Raw genomic sequence first — 23,654 nt, 5'->3', positions numbered from 1 at the left:
ATCTACTAATCATAATCTTCACATTAGATGCCAGCCTTTAGCTGTGTCTCCTCTTCAATGATTACAATTATACAATTGTATACTGCTTTAGTCTGCACATTGAGGAGTGCCCTGTGGCTGCCCTCCGGGAGGTAACATGTCCAAGTTCCCAGCCCACAAGTTGCGTAGTCTCGGGATAACACGGGATGCTGGAAGCTTCCGGATAGTCGTGTCATCTTGCCGATTACTACCTTCTTCCATTGTCTTAACGGGATGCACGGATGTTTTGGTGCGGTTGCTTTGCATACGCTTTGAACGAGCACTGCGCACCTACCACACTGACAGCAATGTTTGTTCTCCAAATTATAGTTCAATTTCCAGTTTCAAGTTAGTGCCCTGTACTACCACTGTCCGATCAGTGCCACTATATCTCTAGAGGATAAAGTGGATGCTCTTGCTAACCACCTTGACACGTTAAGCCCAGTCCGTTAGGTCACTCATCTGTCATATGTATGTTTGCTCTCGAAGCATAGTAGGACACAGACTTGACTAGACTAAACTAGGTAGATAGCTAGGCTGCTAGTTAGAGTGAGGGCTGGACAAAACGCTAAGCACGCAGGTCTCTCCCTGTCTGCGGCGGAGCACGTGGATCCGAGCGTCTGGCATAAACGCTCACCGGAGCTATTGCTATTATACGGGTTTTGTCTTGGGCAATCTATTTCTTTTGTCTTGCCATCCTCGATAAGATTTTGGAAGGAATAGGAAGTTTTCTAAGCCTAGTGATTCATGATGTCATGCTGGTTTTCCTTTCAATTGGCTTGCTTATGAAAGCCACGAGAAGCTTCCGATCTAAATGTCGCTGAAATGCTGACTGACATAACGCCAGAGCTAACTAACTAACTAGATGGCCAAAGTACTTCCTTTGTCGCGCCAACCTCTCAGGAGTCAGGACAACGTCCACTTGGGTCCGTTGATCCGCTCTTAGTGCCCGTTTCCGGACACTCAAATATGCACTAGGAATATCTACAAGACTAGCCACGGTCTTGTTTCCAGACACTCGTCCGCAGCCTCCTTCTGACTAGCGTCCCAGCCATGTCCGTCCCTATCTGCGCATCTCCCCTGTGGCGTGGTCGAACGTACAAGCGAACAGCCCCTCATCTCTCAAAATCAAGTGGGGGTGAAACAATCTTGTAATTAAGATTGGCGTCAAAAGAAACCCGTAAGGCGGCTCGATGCATGTCAGACAACTGATAGCTAGGATAGCAGATCGTGGTACGTACGTCGTGAGCGCAGGGACCTTCCCACGAGGGGTATTTGGGCGTTTCTCTTTGGTCAACCGCCGCATGCGGTACTCAGCGATCAAGCAACAATCAGCCACGCTTGCATATGGGAACATGTTGGACTCCCTAGGTAAGTACTACTGCATAGACCGTCCCCCGTTGTCCGCATGCCATCATCTACGACCGTTACGATTGGCTAGAAATCCTTGTCCTACTCATCATGGACCTCTGTGTACCATCTTCCCCTTATCAACACTTACGTCGCTTGAGAACCTAAAGAGTTGACAGGCCCAATCTAGATGATCGAGATTGGCTTGGACCCAGGGAACCGAACTGGAGGGATTAAATCGCCTATCAGGGCCTATCAGGGCCTATCAGAACAGCTATATTTAGGCCAGTACTCACAGGAGGAGCCACGGACAACCCCGACTATCCAACACCAACCGGAAAGATACGTTCAGGCCAGGCCACCGTCGATCATTCTAGCCCGCTTTCAAACGCGGGGTCCCATACATAGGCGAAACCCAGCGATCTCCTATCCCCCCAGGTCTGCTTCCCGTATGCTTTCGCTTTCTTTTGTTCTCACACGTATTGGCAGCTTTACAGCAGAAATTATTTCAACGTGGCATTTAGCTCGTCGGGTGCGCTGCCCCGGGAGTTTCTCGGACGCGAGACTGGCGTAACCGAAACGATATACCTGCTCTGTGAAGGCGCTGATGGAATTAGCGACGAGGCAATTTCACTGACGTGTCTTGAAAGCAGCCGGTGCCCGTGCACCCGCATGGCCCTGGTATGGCCGTCGGGCCCTTTCGTGGGCTCCGGGGCTACTGGATTGGCCGCAACTGCTCATTGGAAGAGGATATGAGGGGCAGAGTGTCAAACCGATTGGGCCCGTTAGCTCATTACTTGACAGACAGTCTGATCTATCTGGCCCTGCGCAAACCTCACTAGTTCTTCGCTAAGTCGGAGAGACAGCGTCTAGCTACGGATGAAGTGACTTTGCTCGCGCGGATTGCCATCCTGCTGGATAACCAAGTACGCTAGCGACTGTTAGGTTTAGATTCTAAATCTCTGCGGCATCTCGGTGGTCTAGAACGAGGAGCAACGGAGCATTAGTCTTAGTATCAGGCAAGTAAATTTCGTGCCCGCTAGCATTCGCTTGGTGTACGAGCACCATAGCTATGGCGCACTGTATGTCGACTGTCACGCCGGTCAGCCTTCGACACTGCTTCTCACCAGGGCACTAATACGCCATACCTTTTGTTTCGGGTTGGCATACATTGCTTCTCTGCTCCTCTCTCCTTCACTTCATTATCTTAAGCTGACATGATGGAATGATACGTGAGGTGGCGTCTGCAATCACACGCTCGTCATATTACAATATGCTTGACGCGGGAAAAAATGGTAAACGCCACTACCGGTTCGCTCACAACTTGCTTGACTGAATTGCCTTTCGAGACCTGGCCTCTGCAGGCCCGCAGTATGAAACGCGGCAAAATCAGCCACTCTAATATTCCATTCCAACAATTGACGGAAAAGTGGCCATGCCAAGTCACTCATGCATAAACTATGCTGGCCAGTCCGGCCTCACGGCGCTCTTCGATCACCAATCGTCGTCCAGACATGAAGCATGTCTTCAGATCCAGTCCCTGCTTTGTTATCTGCATGCGTATGCGTTAACAATGCTTTTCTTTGCCTTCGAGTTTTCCCAATACACATTGTTTGCCTCTTACATTTGAGTATATTGGAATTAGACGCCGCATGCCCGAAGGCTGAAATGTGTCGTTCTCGAAGGTCTATCGTGTTTTCGACTGCTCAGAGGTTGCATGCAGCCACTTCAGTGGCGTTAACATCAAACGTCATGACAGGGGGCATGTTTGCTTGACGGCTCTTGATCGCCACTGTCAGTTCCCAATTCATACCGAGTTGGTGCACTATAGAGTTGACGGGATGGACAACTTCGACCCGTGTGGCAAAACATCATGCAAAAAATGCCAGGTTCAACTGACTGCAGCTTCTAGACTGGCCTAACATAAGCAAGCCCATGAGGTACTCACTTACGATATCAGCGTACACGTACCCCCCTCTCCTACAGCGCGTGAACTGAAATATCTGAAGAATAGCTTACCAACCGAACCATCCAAAAGCATTCAAATGAGTCCAGTCCTCATACAGACATCAAATTAGACAGTAGCAGAAGATTCTAGTCAGGGAATAATGCATCATAACCAGCTTCAACCTTCCACTACAAGGCATAACATACCAGGATCCCGCCAGCCCAGCAAATTAATATAGTAGCCATGACACCAAAATGTACCCAACGCAACTCTGCTCTCAAATAAACAGAAGCAATAATCATATCCTCCCATATTCAACCCTATTCAATAAGCCACACAACAAAACCAAACCTATCTTCTTCATACGATATGAACATAGCATAAATCACATGACAGATAGATAGATAGATAGATAGGTAACTACCCAAAACAGCCTAGCTTCAAAACCCAAACCGCAACCCAGCGGGAAATACGTACATCCAGACCCGACCCCGCGCTCATTCAGAGGGCGGTCGACAGCGGCGGCGGGAGGGGCCTACCTAATACCGCGCGAACGAGATTTTGTGTCCAGATATATCGATCCATAATATCTTGAATCTCTCCCCCTCATACCTCTATACGTCTATTTTTACATCCCTGGATATATCACAATGGCCGAAGTCGCCCAATCGGTTCCTGCTGAATCGCAGGCTAAGCATGTTGTTTACTGTGGAGGTAAGTCGTCTCTTCTTCCGTCTCTGCTATCGCTTTGGTAGTGATGTTTTAAGAGAGAAGATCTAATAGCTAACTGAATCTTCTACTATGCATAGTTTGCACATTGCCTCCGGAGGTACGCATACATAGACACACCCCATGCACTCGAACCCAAGCTCCCCGTCTTCGTCTTCGAGAATAAACCCCCCCCCTCCCCCGCCTCTGCTCGTTCCAGCATTATATTATCTATATCACCTAAAAGGGCGTGTGTGGCAGCCAGCTAACATTAATTTCGAAATCGATTAGTACTGTGAATTCGGCGGCACGGCCAAGAAATGCGAGGACTGGTTGAAGGAAGCCCATCCGGACATGTACCAGGCGTTATATTCTGAGGGTTCGTTATTTTTTTTGTCTCTCCCCCCCTTCGCCCACCTCCCGGGTCTTTTAGATCAGTCGCTAACTTGCGACCTATTTGTGCTATGCAGAAGCCCTCAACTCCAACCTCGCTACATTGTCGGTATCGGCTCGGGAGCGCGCAGCTAAGGATGCGGCGAAGAAGGAGGCCAAGGCTGCTGCGGCTGAGGCGCGCGATGCTGAGCGGAAGGCGGCGTCCAAGGTACAGATTAAGCGGGTTGAGCGGAACAAGCGGAAACATGTGACCGTTATCACGGGCTTGGATATATATGGGTTGGAGAATAAGAAGATCGCTAAGGACCTGGGCAAGAAGTTTGCTACTGGTTCTTCGATGACTAGGTCTGCCGGTGGAACTGAGGAGATTACCGTGCAGGGTGATGTGAGTGAGGATGTTAAGGAATGGCTACTCGAGGTGTATGGGAAGGAGATCCCGGAGGCCAATATTGAGCTCATCGAGGACAAGAAGAAGAAGAAGGCAGCTGAAGCGCCATGAGGTATATTTAATGGGCCGATGAATGCATAATGTACAAAATGCTATGCTCGGGGGACACTATGGGTATCATGACATTATTTATGGTTTACATATTAGATCAACGGAGATACGACAGTCTCGAGGCTGGCCTTGAAAGTTGTCCTGAGTCTCGGAAAGAGAAAGATCCAGCGCGCTCATAGCTCGTCAAATATTGTCAGTGGGTCTGGATGAGTAGTCCTGACATTAGTATCATCTCTAGTAGCCGTGGCTACGACGGGAACTGATCCCCCAGAGGGCCGATTATGATGACGAGAAGGGAGATTCCGCAGAGATCGTGGCCATGCTTCCCTCGGGCTATCTGAGACTGCTTCATGGCCATTCTCTGGTGGTAGAGCATGCGACGAGTTTGTTAGAAACAATGCTTGCGAAGGTAATCCAGAAGGGTCTGGACTCGTCGTAGTCGGCCAATTTTGTATCGCAACAGCGAGAAGAACTGCGAGCACGCCAGCTACCACCACAGTCCAGAAGATCCGAAGGCGCCGATTAACTCGTGACTGCCATTCTAGTTCGTTCTTGTCCCAACGATCAATTTCATGGCGCATTGCCTCGAGTCGACTGTTAAGCCCCTCGGCCCTCTGTCGCCCCGTCTTCATGCGATCTTCCAATGTCTTAATCCTCTCTAATTGGGGTTGAAACTCTTTCAATTCCCCCATCTGTTTCCGGATTTCCTTATCCAAGCCCGATGTCTCCCGCTGGAAGTCGTCAAAAAGGGCAGAAGTAGAACTAGAAAGCTCCTGGAATGATGCGATGGTCGAATTCAATGCGGCAATCTTCTCAAGAAGGTTGTAGTACGTATAATCCAGTCTACGGGTAATATCCGTTGCAAGGGTCCCGATCATTGACAGGGCAGACCGTAAATATCTATCACCAAACCAGTCAAAATCATCCCAAATGCGAACGGACAACAATCGACTTACTCCTCCCCTTGTTTTCTCTTACTCTTTACTTGCTCCAGGTCTTCCATCGAGCGTATCTCTTGACGCCTGATGGGACCAAGTTTGTTGCTCGGGTCAATGACATCAAGTAAACTGCCCTTTCGGCTCCCATTACCCAAGGCTGCGGTGGAATCCGAGCTCCAGCGCGACCAGGTTGTCTCCTGCGTTATGGGTCTAAGCAAACCATCGTCGGTATCGTTATCCTTTTCCTTGCTACCAGACCATGTTGGCAGAAGACCTCGAGAACCAGCGGACGAGGCGAGGTTGTTCATTCTTCGGGGAAACCGAAAGTCGCCGGATTTACTGTGCTTGTGCTTGTGCTTCGAACGGGATTTAGACTTAACGCGATCTGGACGGGGAGCGTCGAAGGTTAGAAGTTGGTGGTGATGCTTCTCTCCAGTTAGACCGGGAGGTTGAGATACTTCGCGACCATGGTGATTCTGGCCGAGTTGAAGACTTCCGCTATAGTCGCTGGTGGCACTGGGGGGCTGCAAGCTGGGTGGTGGTGCTGGTTTCTGGCTTCCGGCGGCTCCAGAGCCATGGGCCGGTGGGTAAGACGCGGACAGCTGTTTGGACGGTTGGGAAATCATGGCGGGCAGGAAGGAAGGATCCAGGTCAGTGAACCCTCTCCACTTTCCTTAGCACGCCCTGACCCGGATAACACTGCTCAACACGTTGGTCAACCTGGGCGGTCGGTTTCTGAAGATGTTTTCCATCGGTCGTACGACTCGCGAGCAGAGGTGAAACACAACGTGGTTGAACGTGATGCCAAGCGCTGATCCATGCGCTGGCCGATCGAAGGTATCGGCCCCCTGATCCCGCAAAGGATTAGTAGGCCTCGGAATATATACTTCCATTGTGATTTGACTACATCCGAGCATTCTGATGTATAAAATCAAAGACCAGTCTGTGCTTTTCCTTTGAGGCGTAAAGTAACGTGGTTTTTCTGTACATTATTATGATGTGTTGTCATGGATAGGTCAGGAACCATGTAGATAGTTCGGTGTATCCATTGTAGTATATACTATTCTGAAAGGTTGATTTCTAACTCCACGGTCGCCAGCGAACTCCACTTGTCATGAAACAGTAGCCATCAATCGGCCGTAATTCCCAAACCCGGCAAGAAAGGAAACATGGTGTGAAGGTGAATGATACAGAAAGTTTACGGCGTGGGGGTACATCAGCCACCACTCGAACGAGATGTAGACGGGTTAGTGATCAACAGCAAAGGCGAAATAAAAAGAAGTAGAAAAAGAAAAGAAGCTGGGAGAATAATGAAGGGAAGAAGGACCAGAGCCGACGGCAATCAAGAGTTCAGCAACTTGTTGCGCTTTTCGCGGCGCTTCAGGCGCTCGACTCGCTTGCGGTGCATTTTCTCGGCCATCTTCTCATAACGTTCCTTCTCCTCCTTAGCGGCTCGACGATCCTTAATTCTTTGGATATGCGCCTAGGTGATTGTCAGCAAGATTAACAATCTCTTTTGTAAGACATGTCATAGGCTGAATCCCACCTGTCTCTCTGCCTCCTTTTCTTCCTTCAACTCTTTCTCGTGTTCCTTCACGGCTTCATGGTGCTTGCGTGCTTCCAGTCGCTTAGCGTAGGAGGTCATGCCCGAAGTAGGGCGGAACGGCTTCTTGGTATCATGCCAGTTTTTTCCTGCGGGTCCGAGAAGCGAAAGGCATTAGCAACAGTTATTTTCGAAGGCCAGGGAAAAAAAAAAGTGGGGTAGCTAATTTCATACCATTTTTCCGCATGCCCTTAATGGGGGCAGCAGCTGAAGGTGCGGAAGACATGATCGGACCGAGAGTAGGCAGAGCCAAACGAGTCGATCGACCAAATGGGGGGGTTTGTGTTGGGATGTGAAAGAAGAGAGAAAAGAAAAGAGAGATTCCAGACGGGATGATGATGGAATTCTCTTAGCTCTCCGCTGCCCTCTTTTTTTTTCGGGGCCTCCGAGTTTTGAGGAAAAAGTTATCTTAGACCGATCAGATAACCGGATCTCGGCAGAAGTGGTGCGCCGGGCCCCGTTCTGGCATGGAATTGAGGGATTTGTCGGCGAGAAGTCTGACGGATCACACTCAACTAGTTGCAGCACTCGCCGCAATCAGCCAACCGCCGCGAGGTCTACCCACCCCACCCATCGCTCATATCCCGATTTCCCCTGCCCCCTTGGCCTTTTGGGCTCGTGTTCCGTTTTACTGGCAAGCGATGTTCGCTCTCTCTTAATTTATCGCGCGTGGTTCGGGCACACCTCCAAGCAAAACCCCTCGTCGAGTCACCACACCGCCCCATCACTCTGAAAGTCTTTAAATACCCTTTAGACCGTTCTCTCCCTCAAACAGCTCGCGAAACTACAATGCTCTCTCGATAAGACTCGTCTATCCTTTTACCCCCCCACTGTGCCTCTCTCCTTGCATACACACCCGTCAAAGTCGTGTCGTGTAACCCGAGCTCGACTGCTCATTCACCTTTTCCCTGATGGCGGCCGCCGAACATGCGATAGCAATCAATGATGATATGTCAATGGAATTGCCTACACTTCCGCCCAACCAGGGCCTTGAGGCCTTCAAAGATATCGTGTTTGGGTCGGTAAGTTATAACCGTCGTGCCCAACCCTTGTGGACGTGAACATGACTGACGTTTGACCCCACTAGGCTGCAGGAATGGCAGGCAAAGTGATCGAGTACCCTTTTGATACAGTCAAAGTGCGGCTCCAATCTCAACCGGATCATCTTCCTCTCAGATACAAAGGCCCCTTGGATTGTTTCCGTCAATCCTTCCAAGCAGATGGCCTACGCGGGCTCTACCGGGGCATTAGCGCTCCCATGGCAGGTGCTGCCATTGAGAACAGCTGCTTGTTCTTCAGCTACCGTCTGATCCAGGATATATTGAAGGCCACTGTCTACTCCCCTGCCGATGACCTCCCTTTCTCGGCACTGGTGTTCAGCGGCGCTGCGTCAGGATCTATTACCTCCCTTGCACTTACCCCGGTTGAGCTTATCAAGTGCAAGATGCAAGTCCCCGTTACGGCGTCTGCCGGAACCCCCCCTGGTCCATTGACTCTGATAGCCACTGTCTTCCGTCAAGACGGTCTCCTTGGCTTTTGGCGCGGACAGTTGGGAACACTTATTCGCGAGACTGGTGGCGGTGCTGCATGGTTCGGTAGCTATGAGGGGGTATCTGCACTGTTCCGCGCATACCGTGCCCCATCTGCAGAGCTCAAGGAAGATGGAACATCCTCTGATTCCATTCCTATCTACCAGAAGATGATTGCAGGTGCCGCAGCAGGCGTCAGCTACAATTTTCTCTTCTATCCTGCCGATACGATCAAATCGCGCATGCAAACAGAGGATGTTACGCGAGGAGCATACAACGGCAAACGACAGACATTCTGGGGAGTTGCAAAAGCCTTGTGGAGACAGCAAGGACTAAGGGCTCTGTACCGAGGCTGTGGCATCACCTGTGCTCGATCTGCCCCCAGCTCCGCCTTCATCTTCACCGTCTATGAGGGACTACGGAATCATTTTGCCTGATTCTCAGCTTCCTTCTACCCCACATTCTCTTTTCTTCTCCAGCTCTTGCCCTATATCTTTTTACTCTCTCGCATCCCGATTCTTCCTTTCCTTCCCCCCGACGTTCGTCGGATGCTTCTTGTTTATACACTTTCCGGTTGAGGCGCTTTCGTATGATACCTACAGTCATGTTCCGAGTTAGATTCCAACATCTTCTTTTGAGACCATCAATCTGGTATTGGTGCGAAGAAGAAAATGGAGTGTTGATCTATTTACAATTTTCTTTTTATTTGCTGTCCATTATTATTTCATGCTTATGAATCTTATATATCTTCATCTTGTTTGATTTTTTTTTCTCTATTTTATTGTTGATATAGACGTGTGTGCGGGGAACCCGAAAAGGCAATTGGCGATTACTTTAGTGATGACATCATGGATAATATCGGGTGGGAGTCGATACAACCTTGAAACACAGGCAGCCGAGGTTACAGAAAAGCACCTAGATTAGATAAAAATTGAAGATTTGATATAGATAATTCTTGGTTATCCGTGTTATCAACATTATCGTGAGTCACCCTGAGACAAGTCAATCCTTGCGATAAGAGAGGGGTTGTGGAAACATGAACAACAACCACAACGGGCGTTTCTTCCGGTCCAGATGACCACTTCCCCGCGCAGTAACTACTACTAACTTACTACTACTACATCCATCCGTATATCTATCTACCCCCTACCTGTCAACTTCATTTGACTTTTCATTCTTGGGAATAGACCCATCCAGCCATCCAGCTAGACAAGGAGAAAACATGGTCCACGCTGCCGACCACCTCTCTGCCCAAGAGCTCGAAACGCTCTCCACCAAGGCCATCGCCGCCAAGGACACCGCATACTGTAAGTCCACCTGTCTTCCCCTAAACCCAAAAGCCGCCATGGCATATATCTAGAATTGACTAATGCGACACCAACAGGCCCCTATTCAAAGTTCCGTGTTGGCGCATGCATTCTGACCGAGTCGGGTGAATTCGTCCAAGGCGCCAATGTTGAAAATGCCTCTTATCCCGTTGGAACTTGTGCGGAGCGAGTAGCCTTTGGAAATGCGATTGTAAGCTGTCAACTCTACACCTCTTTTTTTTTTTTTTTTTTGCTATTTTATCTCCGTGTCTACTTGCTGTACCTTGCACATGTCGAAAATGAACTGAAGAAAATCACTCATGCATTTTTGCTTACTTCGTCGGACTGCTTTGCAGGTGGCCGGGCATCGCAACTTCAAAGCCATTGCTGTCGCAAGTGACATCAAACCTCCCGCTTCGCCATGCGGCATGTGTAGACAGTTGTACGTACCCTCTCCTGTCTCTCTCTGTCTCTCTATCCCCTGGCCCTGGTTTTCCGATTTTTCGTGCTGTACCTGCAAATAGCTTGCGCGAAAAGGAAGGCAAGCAAATTAACATGATTGGCTACCCGGGGAGTTCTATAATTCCCTCATCACAATAATGCGACAACAACAAATCACGCACGTAGTACGTACTTACTTGCTTGCTAACTACAATGATTCGTGTCTCTCAGTATGAGTGAATTTACCACCCCCGAATTCCCCATTTTTATGTACGACGGCGAGGGTAATTATACTCTTACTACAATGGGAGAGGTAATATATCTGACCAATCCATCCATTCTGTTCTGAATCAGTGGCTGACAGCTGGTTTTTGCTCGCATTGCAGCTCCTGCCGAACTCGTTTGGCCCGAGTGATTTCACTCATTGAGCATTGAATCATGTCACTATGTTTGATTTGCTTAATTACTCGTTGGTTGCTATTGTGGAGTAAAGCAGGATGATTGGCATGTGTAAGCGGGTGGGTGATTCTTTCTTTCAAGGGTTTTGGTTGCTGTTGTTGTTGTTGTTGTTGCTGTTGCCTGTTGGCGCTGCTGTGCTCGGTGTGTTCGTTGGAAGTCACCGCGGGAAAGGGTGTTTGTGGTTGGTGGTTGAAGTACCCAGGGTAGTTGGCTCCTGGGAGAGACAGATGATGATTATGATGCTGGGCTATGCTCTCCTTTTATTATGATTGAGCATCCAAAATGTACGGTGCTCCTCTTTTGAAGCAAAAGAACGCGTAGGACAAGGTAATATAATATGCTCATATGAATTTAAGGGGCTATTCAGGCTTCCATCATATACATCGCCTTCTAATTGAGTCGTCGTAATGAGCACCTCATATGAGGGCAAGCAAGAATATTCATATTAGACTCTTACTTCTCTTCTCTGAGGGGTCGATGTCTCAGTTTGTACCATGACATGCAGTTTGCCAAACTTCCTGCACGGCTTTATGGGATCAAACTGTCTCCGTAGATTATCATGTTATTGCTACGTCTAAAATGTTATGGCTCGAGTTGTTTGGGTAGTTCCCGAATTGGTATGAATTCGCAAACTCCAGATTATTGCAAGATACCCATTAGCACTGATTCTACTTCACCTCTATGACACGCACATTATATAGGCGATTAGAATAAGAAAAATAAAGACGGGGGACGCGAAAAACGCGTACATAGAGACACATTTCAATACATGACGTTCTCATAATAAAACATAACCTCATGGGCCCGACACCGTTGACGGACAGGTGTCAGGACGAGCCATAGCATTACAGCTCTTCCTCTTCATCCGCTTCGAGATCTTCCACACCAAGAAGCTCATCCTCGTCGTCAACAACACCAGTATAGTCGCCGCGCCTGGCGGCAAATGATCCGCGAGACGCATAAGGCCTTGAGTAACCCCGGTTGCGTCCTAGGCGCACATATCCACTCGCGCTTCGCCAGAGACTTGTAGCTAGCAGTGGGAGCGCCTTGATGACGGCCACCGCACCCGCAATTATGGCAACCGGGACGGTGATGAGAAGAGAATCTCGCGAAAGCAGACCCTGGGAGGTACCAACATTCTCCCCGAGCCGAATCTGGCCAAACTTGCCGTCCCACCTAGTATAGCCATAATAACCGACAGCGCTTGCTACAGCAATAGGGATGACGATCGCGAAGAAAAGACCAACACCGCTAATCCCATGCTTCTTCTTGTACTCTTCCTCTCTGTTGGGGCAAGGCTTGGAAACAATATGGTCCATTTCACGTCCACCCTGACACGTTGATTGAGGGAGACGCCGATACCCTGAGGGTTCCCAGTATTGATATGCGTCAGGGTCTTCTCTGCATACAGCCATGGTATCAGGAGGAGCGAGTCCTTGAACAAGAGCACAGCTGCCATCACTCTGGGGCTCGTAGTTGTAGTCACTGCCTCCGAATTAGCAAATGCACCATTTATAGGTAAGATGTAGCGCTAATGAAAAATAAGGGGAGGGGGGCGGTTGACGAAGACTACTTACCATTCAAAGTCAGCCCTCGTGCAGGCGCAGTTCTCTCCGATGCTGTGAACATGAGGCTCACGCCAGTCGTTCCAACATTGAGCTGACGGTTTCTTCCGATGATACTGCTCAACATGGCCAAACAGGCAATTATCGTCCTGGAACGGATGTTTTGGTTCCCAGAGGTAATAATCATGGCTCTCAGCTTTATTCTCGTCCAACTTGCACGAAGAGGAACGGAGCCCACTGAAGTCAACGCTTACTGTCGCGAGCTTATCTCGGTAATCCGATTTCAGCTCTTTGCCCCAGAGAAGAAAGCTCTTGGAAGTGTCGGATGGTACGGTGGAGATATCATCGATCTGCATCTCCACGTCTGAGAAGACAAATTCTAACCACGTGTCACCCTCGTCAAGACTGTAGTAGAGAGTTTTGGTCGGCTTCGACTCAGGCACGATTACAATCAAGGAGCCGGCATCACCAAACTCCCAGATGTACCTGCCCTTCTTGACCGACTTCCATGTGAAGCCAGCATCCCGGGTTATGAACGTATCGGCCTCGTCTTCGCCACCGAGGTGGTCACCAACATTGCCGACTCCGAGCATCAAGCCGATTGCTGAACTGGACGAGAAAGTGTCCCGCTCATCCCTGCGTTCTGTATAGCCGTGAAGGTGGAGCGAACAGCCAGGAACGCCTTCTCCTTCAACAGAACACCCAAAGTCCTTGCCCTCTGCATCCTTGCTTGGGGGAGAAAGCAAGGTCCATTGCCCTCCATCGTTGTGGGTAATCATTGTCCTTAACTTTTTCGGCTCTCCATTTGACAGCTTGTTCACGTTACTGACAACATTTGCAACTGCCACGCCTTCTATGCCTTGCATCTTCTCAAAGTCAACATATCCCCGGAAGTTTCGATTCACCGCACCAAGGCTGAGCACATAGGAAGTTCCGTTGCTATTACTCTTGATGATCGATCCGTACTCGGCCCCTTCCGAATTACTTACTGTAACATGCAGGAAAACGGCGTGAGTAGAACTTTCCAGCACGGTATATGCCGTTTGGACAGGGACGTTGACATTGGGAGGAAATTTTGCCTCCGCAAATGTCTTACCATCGACGCTGCTGCTCGCCACCAAAGAGTCGGGCTTCTCTGTATCTCTAGAAGCCACAACAATGAACTCGGACATGGTGGCATAGTTGATGACATCTCTGAAATGGACCTTCGAGTCTGAAAACCAGTTCTCACTGGATATCAGTTGTAGTCGGTTGTTCCTGTTCTCATTCTCGAATTGCTCGCAGAATATGAGGTTCGTGCTATCTTCGCGGCCTTCCCTGCTTTCGAATTCACACTTTTGAACATAGCGTTGCAGCAGCTCCCAATTGTCCCCGCGGTTTTTACTGATGTAGGCGTTAGAGTGACAATCACCAGATCCGCAATCAACGGCCCCTGTCCAGATCAACCAGTCTTGGTACTGAGGATGGAACGTAAGAGTTGGGAGGCGTTCCTCAGTCGGAGGCGCTGGTGCATCGAAAGGCTTGAATGACTGGCCGCGGTCAACAGTCCAAAAGCCTTCAGCACCGTCCGTCAAGAGGAAAGCACCATCACTGTTATATGGGTGAGGAACGATTCTGTTGATTGCTTCTCCTTTCAGTGGCTGCTTCCATGTCTTCCCATGATCATGTGATACATAGAGCGCACGTTCACTGGTGAGCATAACAATCGTCTCGTCATTACCAGAACTGCTTGACTGACGTTCTAGGTAATAGTAGGCACTGAATTGCCTTGCGTCAAAGTATTGTTTTTCCACGCTGATTTCACCAGATGTGGGCACATTGCCTGCATCCTTGCAACGCCACTCAACATCGTGATCAAGGTTCTTGCCGCCATCACGGATGCAAGTGTCACCTGGTATCAGTCTCCAACCAGATGGTCCCATGAAGGTATCATCGGGGTTTTTGCACCCTTCTGGGGGCGTTGGCAGTAAGGCCGGGATACAACTCTTTCCGTCCTCGCTGCCTTTGAACTCACATTCGAAATCTTCAGCCGTACATTTGCATGGTTCCATGATCGGCTGAGGATCTTTGAACTCCTCATCCACGAAGCAGTCAGCATTCGCCTTCCTGCGGCGGAAAAATTGTTTGTGACCCATCAAGCAGTCTGGCTCGCCATTTTCGTCTAGTCTAGCTGGCCACTTCTCGAAGTCATCTTCTTCGCATTTCCGCTCATGCAATCCCTTGAAGTCGATGGAATAGACGATGTACCCGCTTTCCTCGTTTTGCTTGCCGACTAGTAGAAACCTTAGGCTCGTGGAATCTGGTGTCGTAGTGACCATAGTGGGATATATTTTATGTTCGATTTCCACCGATTCCCATTCCTTGCCATGGTCAAGAGAAAAGCTAATCTTGTTGGATTTGCCCTTATCGCTGATTGCCATAACCACAGCTCCTTGGTCACCAAACTCGTACTTATGCGGCCCGTCAAGAGCATGACGCCAAGTCACACCGGCATCATCTGAAATATAAAGATCGCCGTCGGTGTATTTCTGAAGGTGATCACCTGTATTGCCAATTCCCATGACTAATCCTGGTGCTGGACTGGAAAATACCCGGCCGATATTGGCGAAGGTAGTCACGGAATGTAGATGTAGATTCTTTTCACCAACCTTGAGAGGTTGGAAACTTCGGCCATCGTCGAAACTTATTCTACTGATGACCTTTTTCGCTTGCCCGGACTCAACCTCCTTCGGGTTTTTCACCGTATTGACCAAAACTATGCCTTGAATGCCAGCAATCTTTTCGAAATCGACGGTTCCTTCCATATCGCGATTGGTGTGTTCAATATTGCGGCTGAAGAATGTGCCGTTCGAATTGGAAGTGAATAGGACACCCATGTTGCTGGATGGGCTAGTCAGGACGTCTACCTGCAGGCTATAGTTGGTGCTCTCCAACATTGTATACGCATCCTGCTCTACCCGATGCCCATCGAATTCGGCTCGGTGCCAGGTATTCGTATCCGTTGTCACAAACAAGGCGAGCTCTTCTGTTCCCTTGGATTTGACGGCGGCCACAATAAACTTCTTGACGGCGGCTGTGCTAATAACACCGGAGACAGGCCGGCCCTCATGTAAGTTCACCTCCGTGCCTTCGATGTTACTGACGAAGTAATCATCCGAGTATACCAAGCGGTTGGCGTGTCCAAAGGGCACCTTCAACCCAGGAACGACACACAGTGATCTGTCCTTCAACTCCTGGTTCATATTCAAGTCTTCAGCGAAGTGAGGGTGCCCAACTGCCCAGGAGCACCCTGCCGCACTCTCCCGCAACAGCCTAACGGTCTTGAAATCATCAGTCGTGTAGTACGACCTCACAATGCAGAAAAACCCGGCACATTCTTCGCTTTGGTATATGACCTTACTCGAGTCCCAACCATGGAAAACAAGTGGCTGATGCTGTAAAGCCGGCTGGTCGCCTATATCGAACGATCTCCACGTCTTGGCCTGATCCGTTGTGACCAAGTGATGTCCGTTAAAACCGAGAGCATAAGCCTTATTCTTGTCGAATGGGTGCTGTCGTATGAAAACCACCGGTTGTGCCACACTACCATCCTCGCTGCTAACCACGTCTTCCCATTCCTCCCCCCCGTTGAAAGACTGTTTGAAGTCTCCATTCTTCAGGCTCATAAGAACAGTTTCTGAGTCCTCGAAATAGAAGAGAGAAAAGGGTTCATGTTCAAGCTTGGTCGCCGTGACCTTCGGTTGATCGGATTTCTTCGCAGAGCTTTGCTGGGGAATAAGAGCCACCAAAAGGCAGCTCACCAGCACGAGCCATCGAAAGATCATGGCCGTGAAGTACAACACATTTGAAGGGCGTAAGAGCTGATAACCGGCAAATGTGGCCGGATGATTGCTTCGAGTTAAAGATTCCGCTGGAAACACAGTTGATGCAAATCAAGTATATGATGTATCCTTTGTTAATAGGTAGTCTGAGGCCGAGGATGTTCCGGTTGATGAACAAGCAGGGAATAATGTCTCGGTGATCACTGCAGCTGCGTGGCCGCAGGGAAGCTCCCACGGTCACGTGGTCAGCATGCTTATCGCAGCACGTCTAGACCTCGGTTTCAGCCGGGCGCGCGCGCGCTTGACGTATGGAGTAGATGAACCCTGACCCAGAATTGGCCGGATCCGGGGTCTTCGAAAACGTTAATTCATTTCCTGGAACCATGCGACATTCGACCACCATTCCTACACTATAATACAATATGAACTTACTTGGAGCCATTTTAGTGGCCTTTCTAATGTCACGGTATCTAAGCACCCTTTTTCTTTTGAACAAGTAAGCGATTGAAACCATCATAAGGTCCTAGCTTCTAGCGGTCCTCTTCTCACATTGTGTAAGGCAGGTCGTAGTTCCTAATTTGGGGAGCAAGGTATAGCAAAGACTGTCATCGCAGCGATGATCTCCCAGTCTGCTGGTGCAACCAGAATTTGGCTTACTGCCATATTCCGATCATATTCGAATACCAAAGTATAACTAATAAGGTTTTTCTTATGAGATGACATTTGTGCTATAGGGAACCATAAACTGCATACAGTCCGACAATCTCTAGTGACTCAATGCTAATATATATATATATATTAATATAACCGTGAAGATTATTACGCTTATTAGCACATGACTTTCCTGCCCTTTACTCATGGGGATGTGCTTATAGTGAGTCAAGAACCCACTGTCTTGGCGTCTGATTGAGGTTGTTACTGGCCTGACACCAATACTATGTTAGGGTGCGAGATAGATCGCGCGCATCTCATACAATCAGGGTTATGGATATAGCAAATCGATGTGGGATTACTGGTACAAGGAGGGTAAGTTTCATACATTAACGAGCATAACGAGCATAGATACGAAATACTTGAACCAATGTGGAGAAGCGATTGGCGGCGAGGCACAACAGTATTAGTATCTTATACTATGCTTGTTGGTATAGGCGAGCAGTACCTTGCATCATTGTAACCCAGGAAAGGGCCACAGCAGCCTTAAATCTATATGAATGAGAGGATAGCCATACTCCAATGCTAATAGTACTCTCAAAAGGAGGCAGCAGTAGCTCACCAAGCAAACTGGATAGAACATGACATATCATAAAACACAGCAAAAGAAGACTACAATAGATGAGCCATTAAAAAGGTAACGATATGACATACTCATTCATAACATACATTTCATCCGCAAACCCAGCCCTATTTCCATACCCTAAGCTTGCACCATACATTTTTCATTTTGTGTCGTATAATCTCATCAGCATTGCGAGTTTGTGGGTCTCCTTCTGCTGAAGATGACTCGGTAGACACCGGAGTAACCGGTGAAACGGCCTCCCAGGAGCTTGTTCGAAGATCAGGTCGTGTCAACGTCATCTTCAGTGTCATTTCACGATTGGTCGGATCAAGCCGCTTGCCTATGCCCTTATCGCCTGAACAAGATTGTTGCGTGTCACTCGGTGAGATATGCTTGTCTGAGATGGGATGCTCCAAGAGCCGGGGCGGCTGTACGGCGTCTGATATAGTAACATTGGCCTCTGTGACAAGGTCTGCATTCATAGCCACAGCTGGGTATACCTTTCTCCTACTACTCTGGGGCTTTGGGCTCTGCTTTAGTACACCGGGCAGCCCTGATGTCGTGTCCTCATCCGCTGGGGCCGGAAAGCCGAACTCGATGGCTTCGTCGAAATTATGCGGGGATGCTAGGTAGAGTCGTAGTTTGAGGCGCGCTTCTGGATCCTGGTAATGTTGAGCACCCGGATCAATACTGCAAAAAGATGATTGAAGACCATGATCGCCTTGCGCTTGGCTCGATAGCGGACGAGATTTGGATTCTCGAGTAAGAAGGTTGGTTAAGAAGGACGACGTGACGGGAGACTGGCTGGAATGGCGGTGGTTCTTGTGCGAAGCAGCAAACGATGGTTGTCGAATAAGAGTGGCTGAAGTCAAAGACAATGTCCTCCTGATGCAGGGTCTCTTCGGTTTTCGGTGTGGCATCTTCATTGGTGAGTTGACGTAGTTGGTGGGATCCTTGTCGAGGGCAAGATCAAGGTCATGCTCCTCGCCAAACCACCGCAAGACATCACCAGGAAGTTTATCCATGTCGGCGTGAAATTACTCGTAGATGGAACGGTGAAAGATGATTATTGTACTCCGAAGGTGATGTTTCAGCGTCTTTATCATACGAGACTGACTGATCTTTGAAGTCTGAAATGGCTGAATGTCGACAAGACAGGCTTAGTGATATGGGAGGCGGTTTTGGGGTTACAAAGGGTTTGGAAAGAGTATCATTTCCCACGAGAGCCTCTATGGGATTGAATGCATGTACACATGTGCTCCGAATTTCCTTCAGAGTTATAACCTAGCCTCTATGGGCAACTAGTGTTGGTTAGGCTTGAAAAGCATCTATCAAGCGAACTGAAGAAGGTAAGCCCCTGAAAGCTAGAGTCAATAGTGAGGGTATCCTCGAGTCATTGCGATCAATACCGTGCAGGGAAAAGCTAAACCATAGAAAAAAAAATAGAGATAAAAAGAAAAATAAATTAAATTAAAATTAAAAAGAAACAACAACAAAAGAATGCAGACGCTATCATGTATGAGCCTACACTAAGCGCTCTGCTTTGTCAAGCTTCTGATCGCGAACATCATCAGGCCTCAGCTCATGTGAGGGGTTGCACTTACTACAAGTAAGCTGATTCTTCTGGAATGGAAAAAAGACGTTCATGTTTACACAACCAGTTCTCTGTAGAGGAAATAATGCGAAAAATGCGGTGCTATGGTTGCTGGACTTCGAGGGAAGAGTACTACCGGATGGGCCCTTTGACTTTGTACAAGTATTGAAATTATCTATCAAGGATCCTGGAGGTATGGATTGTCTCCAATAGTATCGAAATAGCGCCGAAAATAGTAGGAATCCCTTAGCAGCTCAACGGGTTCACCCTGGTCATGGGCAACACTATCTACAGGGTAACTTCGGATACATGAACTAGCTTTTGCTAATCGACAAGTGGGGCTCATGGGAAAAATAGTTATATGCAGGCATCATTATTATTCCGCAGTAGTGCGGGTACGAGTTAGATACGGGAGAAATCTGTACTTAACTCTAACTACGAAGAAGCAAAGCCTAGGCTCCTCAGTTAATCATGAAGAGGATCTATCCGGCGGAGGAAAATTAGTTAATTAATATACAAGGACAAGATTAATAGGTTGGAGCATAAGAATCTGACGCCATTTATACTATCAAGTCAATTCCCTCCTCCTTGATTGCATTATGTAGTTCACCAACTAAAGTAGATTGTCAATCCTGCCACTAGCTGACTAGCTTTCGGACTAGTAAAGGGGTAAGTAAGGCGCCGGGCATGCCCGTCCCCCTTTTCATTTTCCCTCTAAGTCGGAGAAGAAAGAGAGGGGGAACAACAGAAGACAGAGAAGGAAGGAAAAGAATATTAGTACACTACATAGATTATTAGCCTTGGTTGGAGATATACTCCGTACGGAGTCTAACACGGTCAAGTCTTCATTATCCATAGTTGTTGGCTGTGTCCACACTGTTCCCTATCACAGAATATTAAGGACACTCTGCAGCGCAGCTGTATTGGAATCTTCTCTGCGGGAAACATACGCCCTGACCTCCTGGACGCTAAGACCCGTTTCCGTCTGGCCAGAACCCCCGAGGCTTCGGCCTGGGCTATTTCCAGTATTATTTCCAGCGCTTCCACCAGTACCACTCCCTGTACCACCACGAATTCTTTCGCGTAAAGCTTCAGAGCCGATAACAAAGAGGTTGCCCACTTCCAGCAGTACGTCCAGCGTGCCGCTTGGTCCTTTGACCTGTTCCTCGATGTCCCAGGACTTAAGGAGGTCCGTATATTGCGTCATATCCTTGGTAACCATAAGCCCGCCGGGCCCATTAACAACGAACCGTTTGAAATGATCCAGCAGGAGAGTGCGTGTTCCAATGGCAATTTCTGTCAGCAGTTGGCGAATATTGGAGCCACTGGGCGGCAAGGATGTCTTCACCACGTTATGCACACGAGTCAGGAATGTGCAGATTGTAGCACAGGTCTAAGATAGATTAGCATGGCCTGCCAGAGGTTGAAAGTAGACCTTATCATCATAACTCACAGGTGTTTGTAGCTTTTCCAACCAAGCCGTACTATCCCCCTCCTTGGGTCGGAAATCGTTTTTCTTTTGGCCAGACAGGAGTTTGCCAGTCCATGTTAGTGTATTGTCAATGACCTTCTGCTCAAGTATGTTGATCTTCTCTTCTATGCGCATAGTGATGTGACTTGTTTTCTTCTCCATCTCCCGCCGGATGGTAATACTACCCGCCGCAAGTGGGATGAGTAAAGTATTTATGCACATAACCATCAAGTTTGCAATACCAATAGCATTCCGAATGGCTGGTAAATATGCAAAGTCTGGCTCTGCTTTCCCAGACTCTTGCGATGTCGCTGCTTCCAGTGCGGCATCTAGAGACACTTCAATGAACCCTTCTCCCATTACTGAAAGAAGGAGAGTCAATAGTGCAAGCATATCCTTGGGTGTTTCACTATTAACGCTAAGCTCTAAGCCTCTGCCAACTGCTTCGGCAAGCCACTTAAGCATGCGCTTTGCAGAAGATATGCTTGGGATGCCGTCTTCTTCGGTCAGTTTGATGTCAGTAGGTTTTGAGAGGTCGCTAGACTCTCTCAATCCTGCCACTTGAAGTAGCAATCTTCTTTGGGTTGGAGGAAATTCCGAAGACTCCAGACGACTCAAATATGCGTCACGAGCCGAAGAAAGCATTTCAGTACCGGATTTGGAAAGGGATGCCATGAAAGTTGTTGCTGCCTTTTTTCTGCGTGCATGAAAAGTAGTGAACTTGAAAAGCAAGGACGTATAGAGTTCTTCCAGTGTCCTCTTCTCCCTCTCTATATATGACGATCCAACGAAATAAGGTACGAACAAGTCTTCCAACTGCTGGTCAAGGACCAAAGCCGTTTGTGAAGAGATTGGATCCGGGTGTTCCGTCAGCCCATGGCTTTTCAGATCATCAACAAGAGCACTGATGTAACTTCGAGAGCTCTGTAAGGATCGTAGAAATGCTAGTGATGAAACGCTGTTTGCCTTTTCCAAGACCATTTCTAATCTTTGCTGAATAGACTGCTGAAACACGCGTTGCAAAAACTTCCCGAGGACCTGCTCATAGTATGGAAAGGCTCGCCGGATGATGGCCGATTCCTCTTGCACTACGACCTTGACTTCATCGATCAAAGACTGAAGGCTAGGTTCCACTTTCAGAGGTTCAGCATCGGGGTCTGCGAGCATCTCCCACGTCTCTAGATCGCCCCCTACTTCTTCTGTAACTAGCTGGCTTCGATCGATGAAGAACTGGTGCTGGTTGACGAATAAAGCAATGACGCTTGCACCGCCGTTGAAATCCTGAAGTACAGTTGCGCAGTCCTTCATGCCTTCAAAATTTGCCTTGCGGTAGAAGTCGTCAAATTGCTTTAACAAATCATTCTCCAAAGTTTCAGAAAACTTCTCGATGATTTCACGAGTGTTCCGTCTGGTCCCATTCCCTTTCCCATTTATGTTATCGTCTGCAGATATAACTCCATTTCCGGGGAGCCCAGCGGACCTTCCACTCGAATCGTTCCAGCTCTCGGTATCAAGTCTTTGACTTATTCGAAGCAGTTGCCGCGCGATCTGTGCCGACCGTACCTTAGCCTCACCAGTTCCGGAACGTCTTAGGTTCTCTAGAAGCGTTAGCTCGCCCCTGTTGCTCACACCATCCCAACACTCGAGCAGAAAGCGGGCATCAAGCGCCCGGCGTCTTTGGCGGTCTAATTCCTCCAATTTCTTTCCTGTCTCGACAGCCATATTTCCGGTGCCCCCGGCAAGCTCTACACCTGATAGCCCGGCACCATTAAGCGAGGTGTCGAGCTGCTGAAAAGACTCGATTGTCTGTTTTAGCTTCTTACCCAGTGTATTGAGGTTCTGGGAATGCTGTGCCTCAGCCCTGCGAACTGCTGCAGACAGTTCATTTTCTCTGATCTCTAGGTCGCCGGAGATTTCACCGAGGCGCCGCTGTGCGTGCTCAAGTGTCCTGATAAGTGGCTTCGGGTCAAACGGTTGGTTTCCGGTTGTAGGCGTGATTGTAGAACGACGATTCGAAATGGCGGAGTCCGACAGCGCCTCGATAAACTCCTTAACAATGAAGTCGCGACTTGAGAAGTCCTCAAGGGTGAAGCTGGGACCTGTTGGGAACACTGATCGAGATGCAGCGTTGAGTGGGGTAATCGAGGACGCATCGTCCGGCATCTTTATAACTAAAAGCCGGGTCTATCTGCATTGATATCAGCATGGATTGTTGTGCAATCCGGACTTCACGGTGAGCGTCAACCGATGCCCTTGATTGCGCCGTGAATGCGGAGAGAAGAGCAACAAGAATTACGGGGCAGCCCAACTACGGAGTACTAGATAGGTGGTCCATTATCGGGAGGACGGGATAGATGGGTTTCTGGTCTAGCGGATTACATAACTGCATAGCTTCAATAAGCTAGCTACTGAAAGACGCAATAAACATTACCACCTCCCTGCCAAAATTCAATTTGTTGAATGCCTTATATCTGCTCTAATTATCTGATCTTTCTTGTAACTTCTTATCCCTAGTAGTGGTATGCTAGGGTGCAGTAGGACTATTCAGCACTCTGTTATGACTATCAGTGTTACCAACGAGGAGAAGTAAGAACATATTTCGAATAAACCCAGGGGATCTAGTAGATAAACATGGTGTATCAAGCTGCACCGAGGAGTACTATTTCTTCACACAGCATCCATAGTCCGGGTCCTTCTTATCAACCAATAGTCACTAGTTCTAGGATGGCCGTTG

At 48.5% G+C, this 23,654-nt stretch overlaps 9 protein-coding genes across 9 annotated transcripts; 4 read left to right on the top strand and 5 right to left on the bottom strand.

The window, feature by feature from the left end:
• The first annotated feature begins 2,602 nt into the window (after positions 1–2,602).
• Positions 2,603–3,073, top strand: BO79DRAFT_209884 (uncharacterized protein). Its single transcript, XM_025682695.1, has one exon. It carries the CDS (start codon positions 2,804–2,806, stop codon positions 2,996–2,998), a length of 195 nt encoding a protein of 64 aa, XP_025537907.1. The 5' UTR covers positions 2,603–2,803; the 3' UTR covers positions 2,999–3,073.
• A 783-nt stretch (positions 3,074–3,856) lies between these two features.
• Positions 3,857–5,019, top strand: tma22 (putative RNA binding protein Tma22). The gene is made up of 4 exons (XM_025679825.1): positions 3,857–4,030; positions 4,126–4,145; positions 4,316–4,403; positions 4,495–5,019. The coding sequence occupies exons 1-4, from the start codon at positions 3,967–3,969 to the stop codon at positions 4,914–4,916; spliced, it is 594 nt and encodes a 197-aa protein (XP_025537906.1). The 5' UTR covers positions 3,857–3,966; the 3' UTR covers positions 4,917–5,019.
• BO79DRAFT_31477 (uncharacterized protein) lies at positions 4,983–6,691 on the bottom strand. The gene is made up of 2 exons (XM_025689061.1): positions 5,873–6,691; positions 4,983–5,816 (listed from the first exon to the last, which is right to left on the bottom strand). The coding sequence occupies exons 1-2, from the start codon at positions 6,478–6,480 to the stop codon at positions 5,090–5,092; spliced, it is 1,335 nt and encodes a 444-aa protein (XP_025537905.1). The 5' UTR covers positions 6,481–6,691; the 3' UTR covers positions 4,983–5,089.
• A 206-nt stretch (positions 6,692–6,897) lies between these two features.
• On the bottom strand, positions 6,898–7,804 carry BO79DRAFT_246389 (CGR1 family protein). The gene is made up of 3 exons (XM_025685562.1): positions 7,632–7,804; positions 7,401–7,546; positions 6,898–7,337 (listed from the first exon to the last, which is right to left on the bottom strand). Exons 1-3 carry the CDS (start codon positions 7,681–7,683, stop codon positions 7,197–7,199), a joined length of 339 nt encoding a protein of 112 aa, XP_025537904.1. The 5' UTR covers positions 7,684–7,804; the 3' UTR covers positions 6,898–7,196.
• Positions 7,805–8,037: 233 nt separating this feature from the next.
• On the top strand, positions 8,038–9,853 carry amcA (putative mitochondrial ornithine carrier protein AmcA/Ort1). The gene is made up of 2 exons (XM_025682694.1): positions 8,038–8,479; positions 8,545–9,853. Exons 1-2 carry the CDS (start codon positions 8,369–8,371, stop codon positions 9,421–9,423), a joined length of 990 nt encoding a protein of 329 aa, XP_025537903.1. The 5' UTR covers positions 8,038–8,368; the 3' UTR covers positions 9,424–9,853.
• A 105-nt stretch (positions 9,854–9,958) lies between these two features.
• BO79DRAFT_209880 (cytidine deaminase) lies at positions 9,959–11,537 on the top strand. The gene is made up of 5 exons (XM_025682693.1): positions 9,959–10,293; positions 10,371–10,504; positions 10,650–10,735; positions 10,966–11,047; positions 11,121–11,537. Exons 1-5 carry the CDS (start codon positions 10,209–10,211, stop codon positions 11,160–11,162), a joined length of 429 nt encoding a protein of 142 aa, XP_025537902.1. The 5' UTR covers positions 9,959–10,208; the 3' UTR covers positions 11,163–11,537.
• A 290-nt stretch (positions 11,538–11,827) lies between these two features.
• Positions 11,828–16,736, bottom strand: BO79DRAFT_175971 (vacuolar protein sorting/targeting protein 10). The gene is made up of 2 exons (XM_025679824.1): positions 12,771–16,736; positions 11,828–12,678 (listed from the first exon to the last, which is right to left on the bottom strand). Exons 1-2 carry the CDS (start codon positions 16,580–16,582, stop codon positions 12,039–12,041), a joined length of 4,452 nt encoding a protein of 1,483 aa, XP_025537901.1. The 5' UTR covers positions 16,583–16,736; the 3' UTR covers positions 11,828–12,038.
• A 1,244-nt stretch (positions 16,737–17,980) lies between these two features.
• BO79DRAFT_269375 (uncharacterized protein) lies at positions 17,981–18,880 on the bottom strand (the record flags this gene model as incomplete). Its single annotated transcript, XM_025687191.1, has 1 exon — positions 17,981–18,880. One exon carries the CDS (start codon positions 18,878–18,880, stop codon positions 17,981–17,983), a length of 900 nt encoding a protein of 299 aa, XP_025537900.1.
• Positions 18,881–20,285: 1,405 nt separating this feature from the next.
• BO79DRAFT_238692 (exocyst subunit SEC10) lies at positions 20,286–23,217 on the bottom strand. Its single transcript, XM_025684836.1, has 2 exons — positions 20,903–23,217; positions 20,286–20,842 (listed from the first exon to the last, which is right to left on the bottom strand). The coding sequence occupies exons 1-2, from the start codon at positions 23,081–23,083 to the stop codon at positions 20,336–20,338; spliced, it is 2,688 nt and encodes an 895-aa protein (XP_025537899.1). The 5' UTR covers positions 23,084–23,217; the 3' UTR covers positions 20,286–20,335.
• Between the last annotated feature and the right edge of the window lie 437 nt (positions 23,218–23,654).

This window comes from Aspergillus costaricaensis, assembly GCF_003184835.1.
Source record: "Aspergillus costaricaensis CBS 115574 unplaced genomic scaffold BO79scaffold_22, whole genome shotgun sequence".
Lineage (NCBI taxonomy): Eukaryota > Fungi > Ascomycota > Eurotiomycetes > Eurotiales > Aspergillaceae > Aspergillus > Aspergillus costaricensis.
The sequence above is the reverse complement of the archived record's forward strand: the minus strand, read 5'-3'. Positions and strand labels throughout refer to the sequence as shown.

What these genes read in the sequence shown, in the direction of transcription:
- BO79DRAFT_246389 (XM_025685562.1), bottom strand. Translation starts at nt 7,683, where the DNA reads ATGTCTTCCGCACCTTCAGCTGCTGCCCCCATTAAGGGCATGCGGAAA. An exon ending in TAAGGGCATGCGGAAAAATG is followed by an intron (nt 7,547 to 7,631) that starts GTATGAAATTAG and finishes TCGGACCCGCAG; the next exon opens with GAAAAAACTGGCATGATACC. An exon ending in AAAAGGAGGCAGAGAGACAG is followed by an intron (nt 7,338 to 7,400) that starts GTGGGATTCAGC and finishes ACAATCACCTAG; the next exon opens with GCGCATATCCAAAGAATTAA.
- BO79DRAFT_209880 (XM_025682693.1), top strand. Translation starts at nt 10,209, where the DNA reads ATGGTCCACGCTGCCGACCACCTCTCTGCCCAAGAGCTCGAAACGCTC. An exon ending in TAGCCTTTGGAAATGCGATT is followed by an intron (nt 10,505 to 10,649) that starts GTAAGCTGTCAA and finishes ACTGCTTTGCAG; the next exon opens with GTGGCCGGGCATCGCAACTT. An exon ending in CTCTTACTACAATGGGAGAG is followed by an intron (nt 11,048 to 11,120) that starts GTAATATATCTG and finishes CTCGCATTGCAG; the next exon opens with CTCCTGCCGAACTCGTTTGG.
- BO79DRAFT_209884 (XM_025682695.1), top strand. Translation starts at nt 2,804, where the DNA reads ATGCCAAGTCACTCATGCATAAACTATGCTGGCCAGTCCGGCCTCACG.
- tma22 (XM_025679825.1), top strand. Translation starts at nt 3,967, where the DNA reads ATGGCCGAAGTCGCCCAATCGGTTCCTGCTGAATCGCAGGCTAAGCAT. An exon ending in TTTGCACATTGCCTCCGGAG is followed by an intron (nt 4,146 to 4,315) that starts GTACGCATACAT and finishes GAAATCGATTAG; the next exon opens with TACTGTGAATTCGGCGGCAC. An exon ending in CCAGGCGTTATATTCTGAGG is followed by an intron (nt 4,404 to 4,494) that starts GTTCGTTATTTT and finishes TGTGCTATGCAG; the next exon opens with AAGCCCTCAACTCCAACCTC.
- BO79DRAFT_31477 (XM_025689061.1), bottom strand. Translation starts at nt 6,480, where the DNA reads ATGATTTCCCAACCGTCCAAACAGCTGTCCGCGTCTTACCCACCGGCC. An exon ending in AAGAGAAAACAAGGGGAGGA is followed by an intron (nt 5,817 to 5,872) that starts GTAAGTCGATTG and finishes GTTTGGTGATAG; the next exon opens with ATATTTACGGTCTGCCCTGT.
- BO79DRAFT_238692 (XM_025684836.1), bottom strand. Translation starts at nt 23,083, where the DNA reads ATGCCGGACGATGCGTCCTCGATTACCCCACTCAACGCTGCATCTCGA. An exon ending in TGGAAAAGCTACAAACACCT is followed by an intron (nt 20,843 to 20,902) that starts GTGAGTTATGAT and finishes AATCTATCTTAG; the next exon opens with ACCTGTGCTACAATCTGCAC.
- amcA (XM_025682694.1), top strand. Translation starts at nt 8,369, where the DNA reads ATGGCGGCCGCCGAACATGCGATAGCAATCAATGATGATATGTCAATG. An exon ending in AAGATATCGTGTTTGGGTCG is followed by an intron (nt 8,480 to 8,544) that starts GTAAGTTATAAC and finishes TGACCCCACTAG; the next exon opens with GCTGCAGGAATGGCAGGCAA.
- BO79DRAFT_175971 (XM_025679824.1), bottom strand. Translation starts at nt 16,582, where the DNA reads ATGATCTTTCGATGGCTCGTGCTGGTGAGCTGCCTTTTGGTGGCTCTT. An exon ending in ACGAGGGCTGACTTTGAATG is followed by an intron (nt 12,679 to 12,770) that starts GTAAGTAGTCTT and finishes ATTCGGAGGCAG; the next exon opens with TGACTACAACTACGAGCCCC.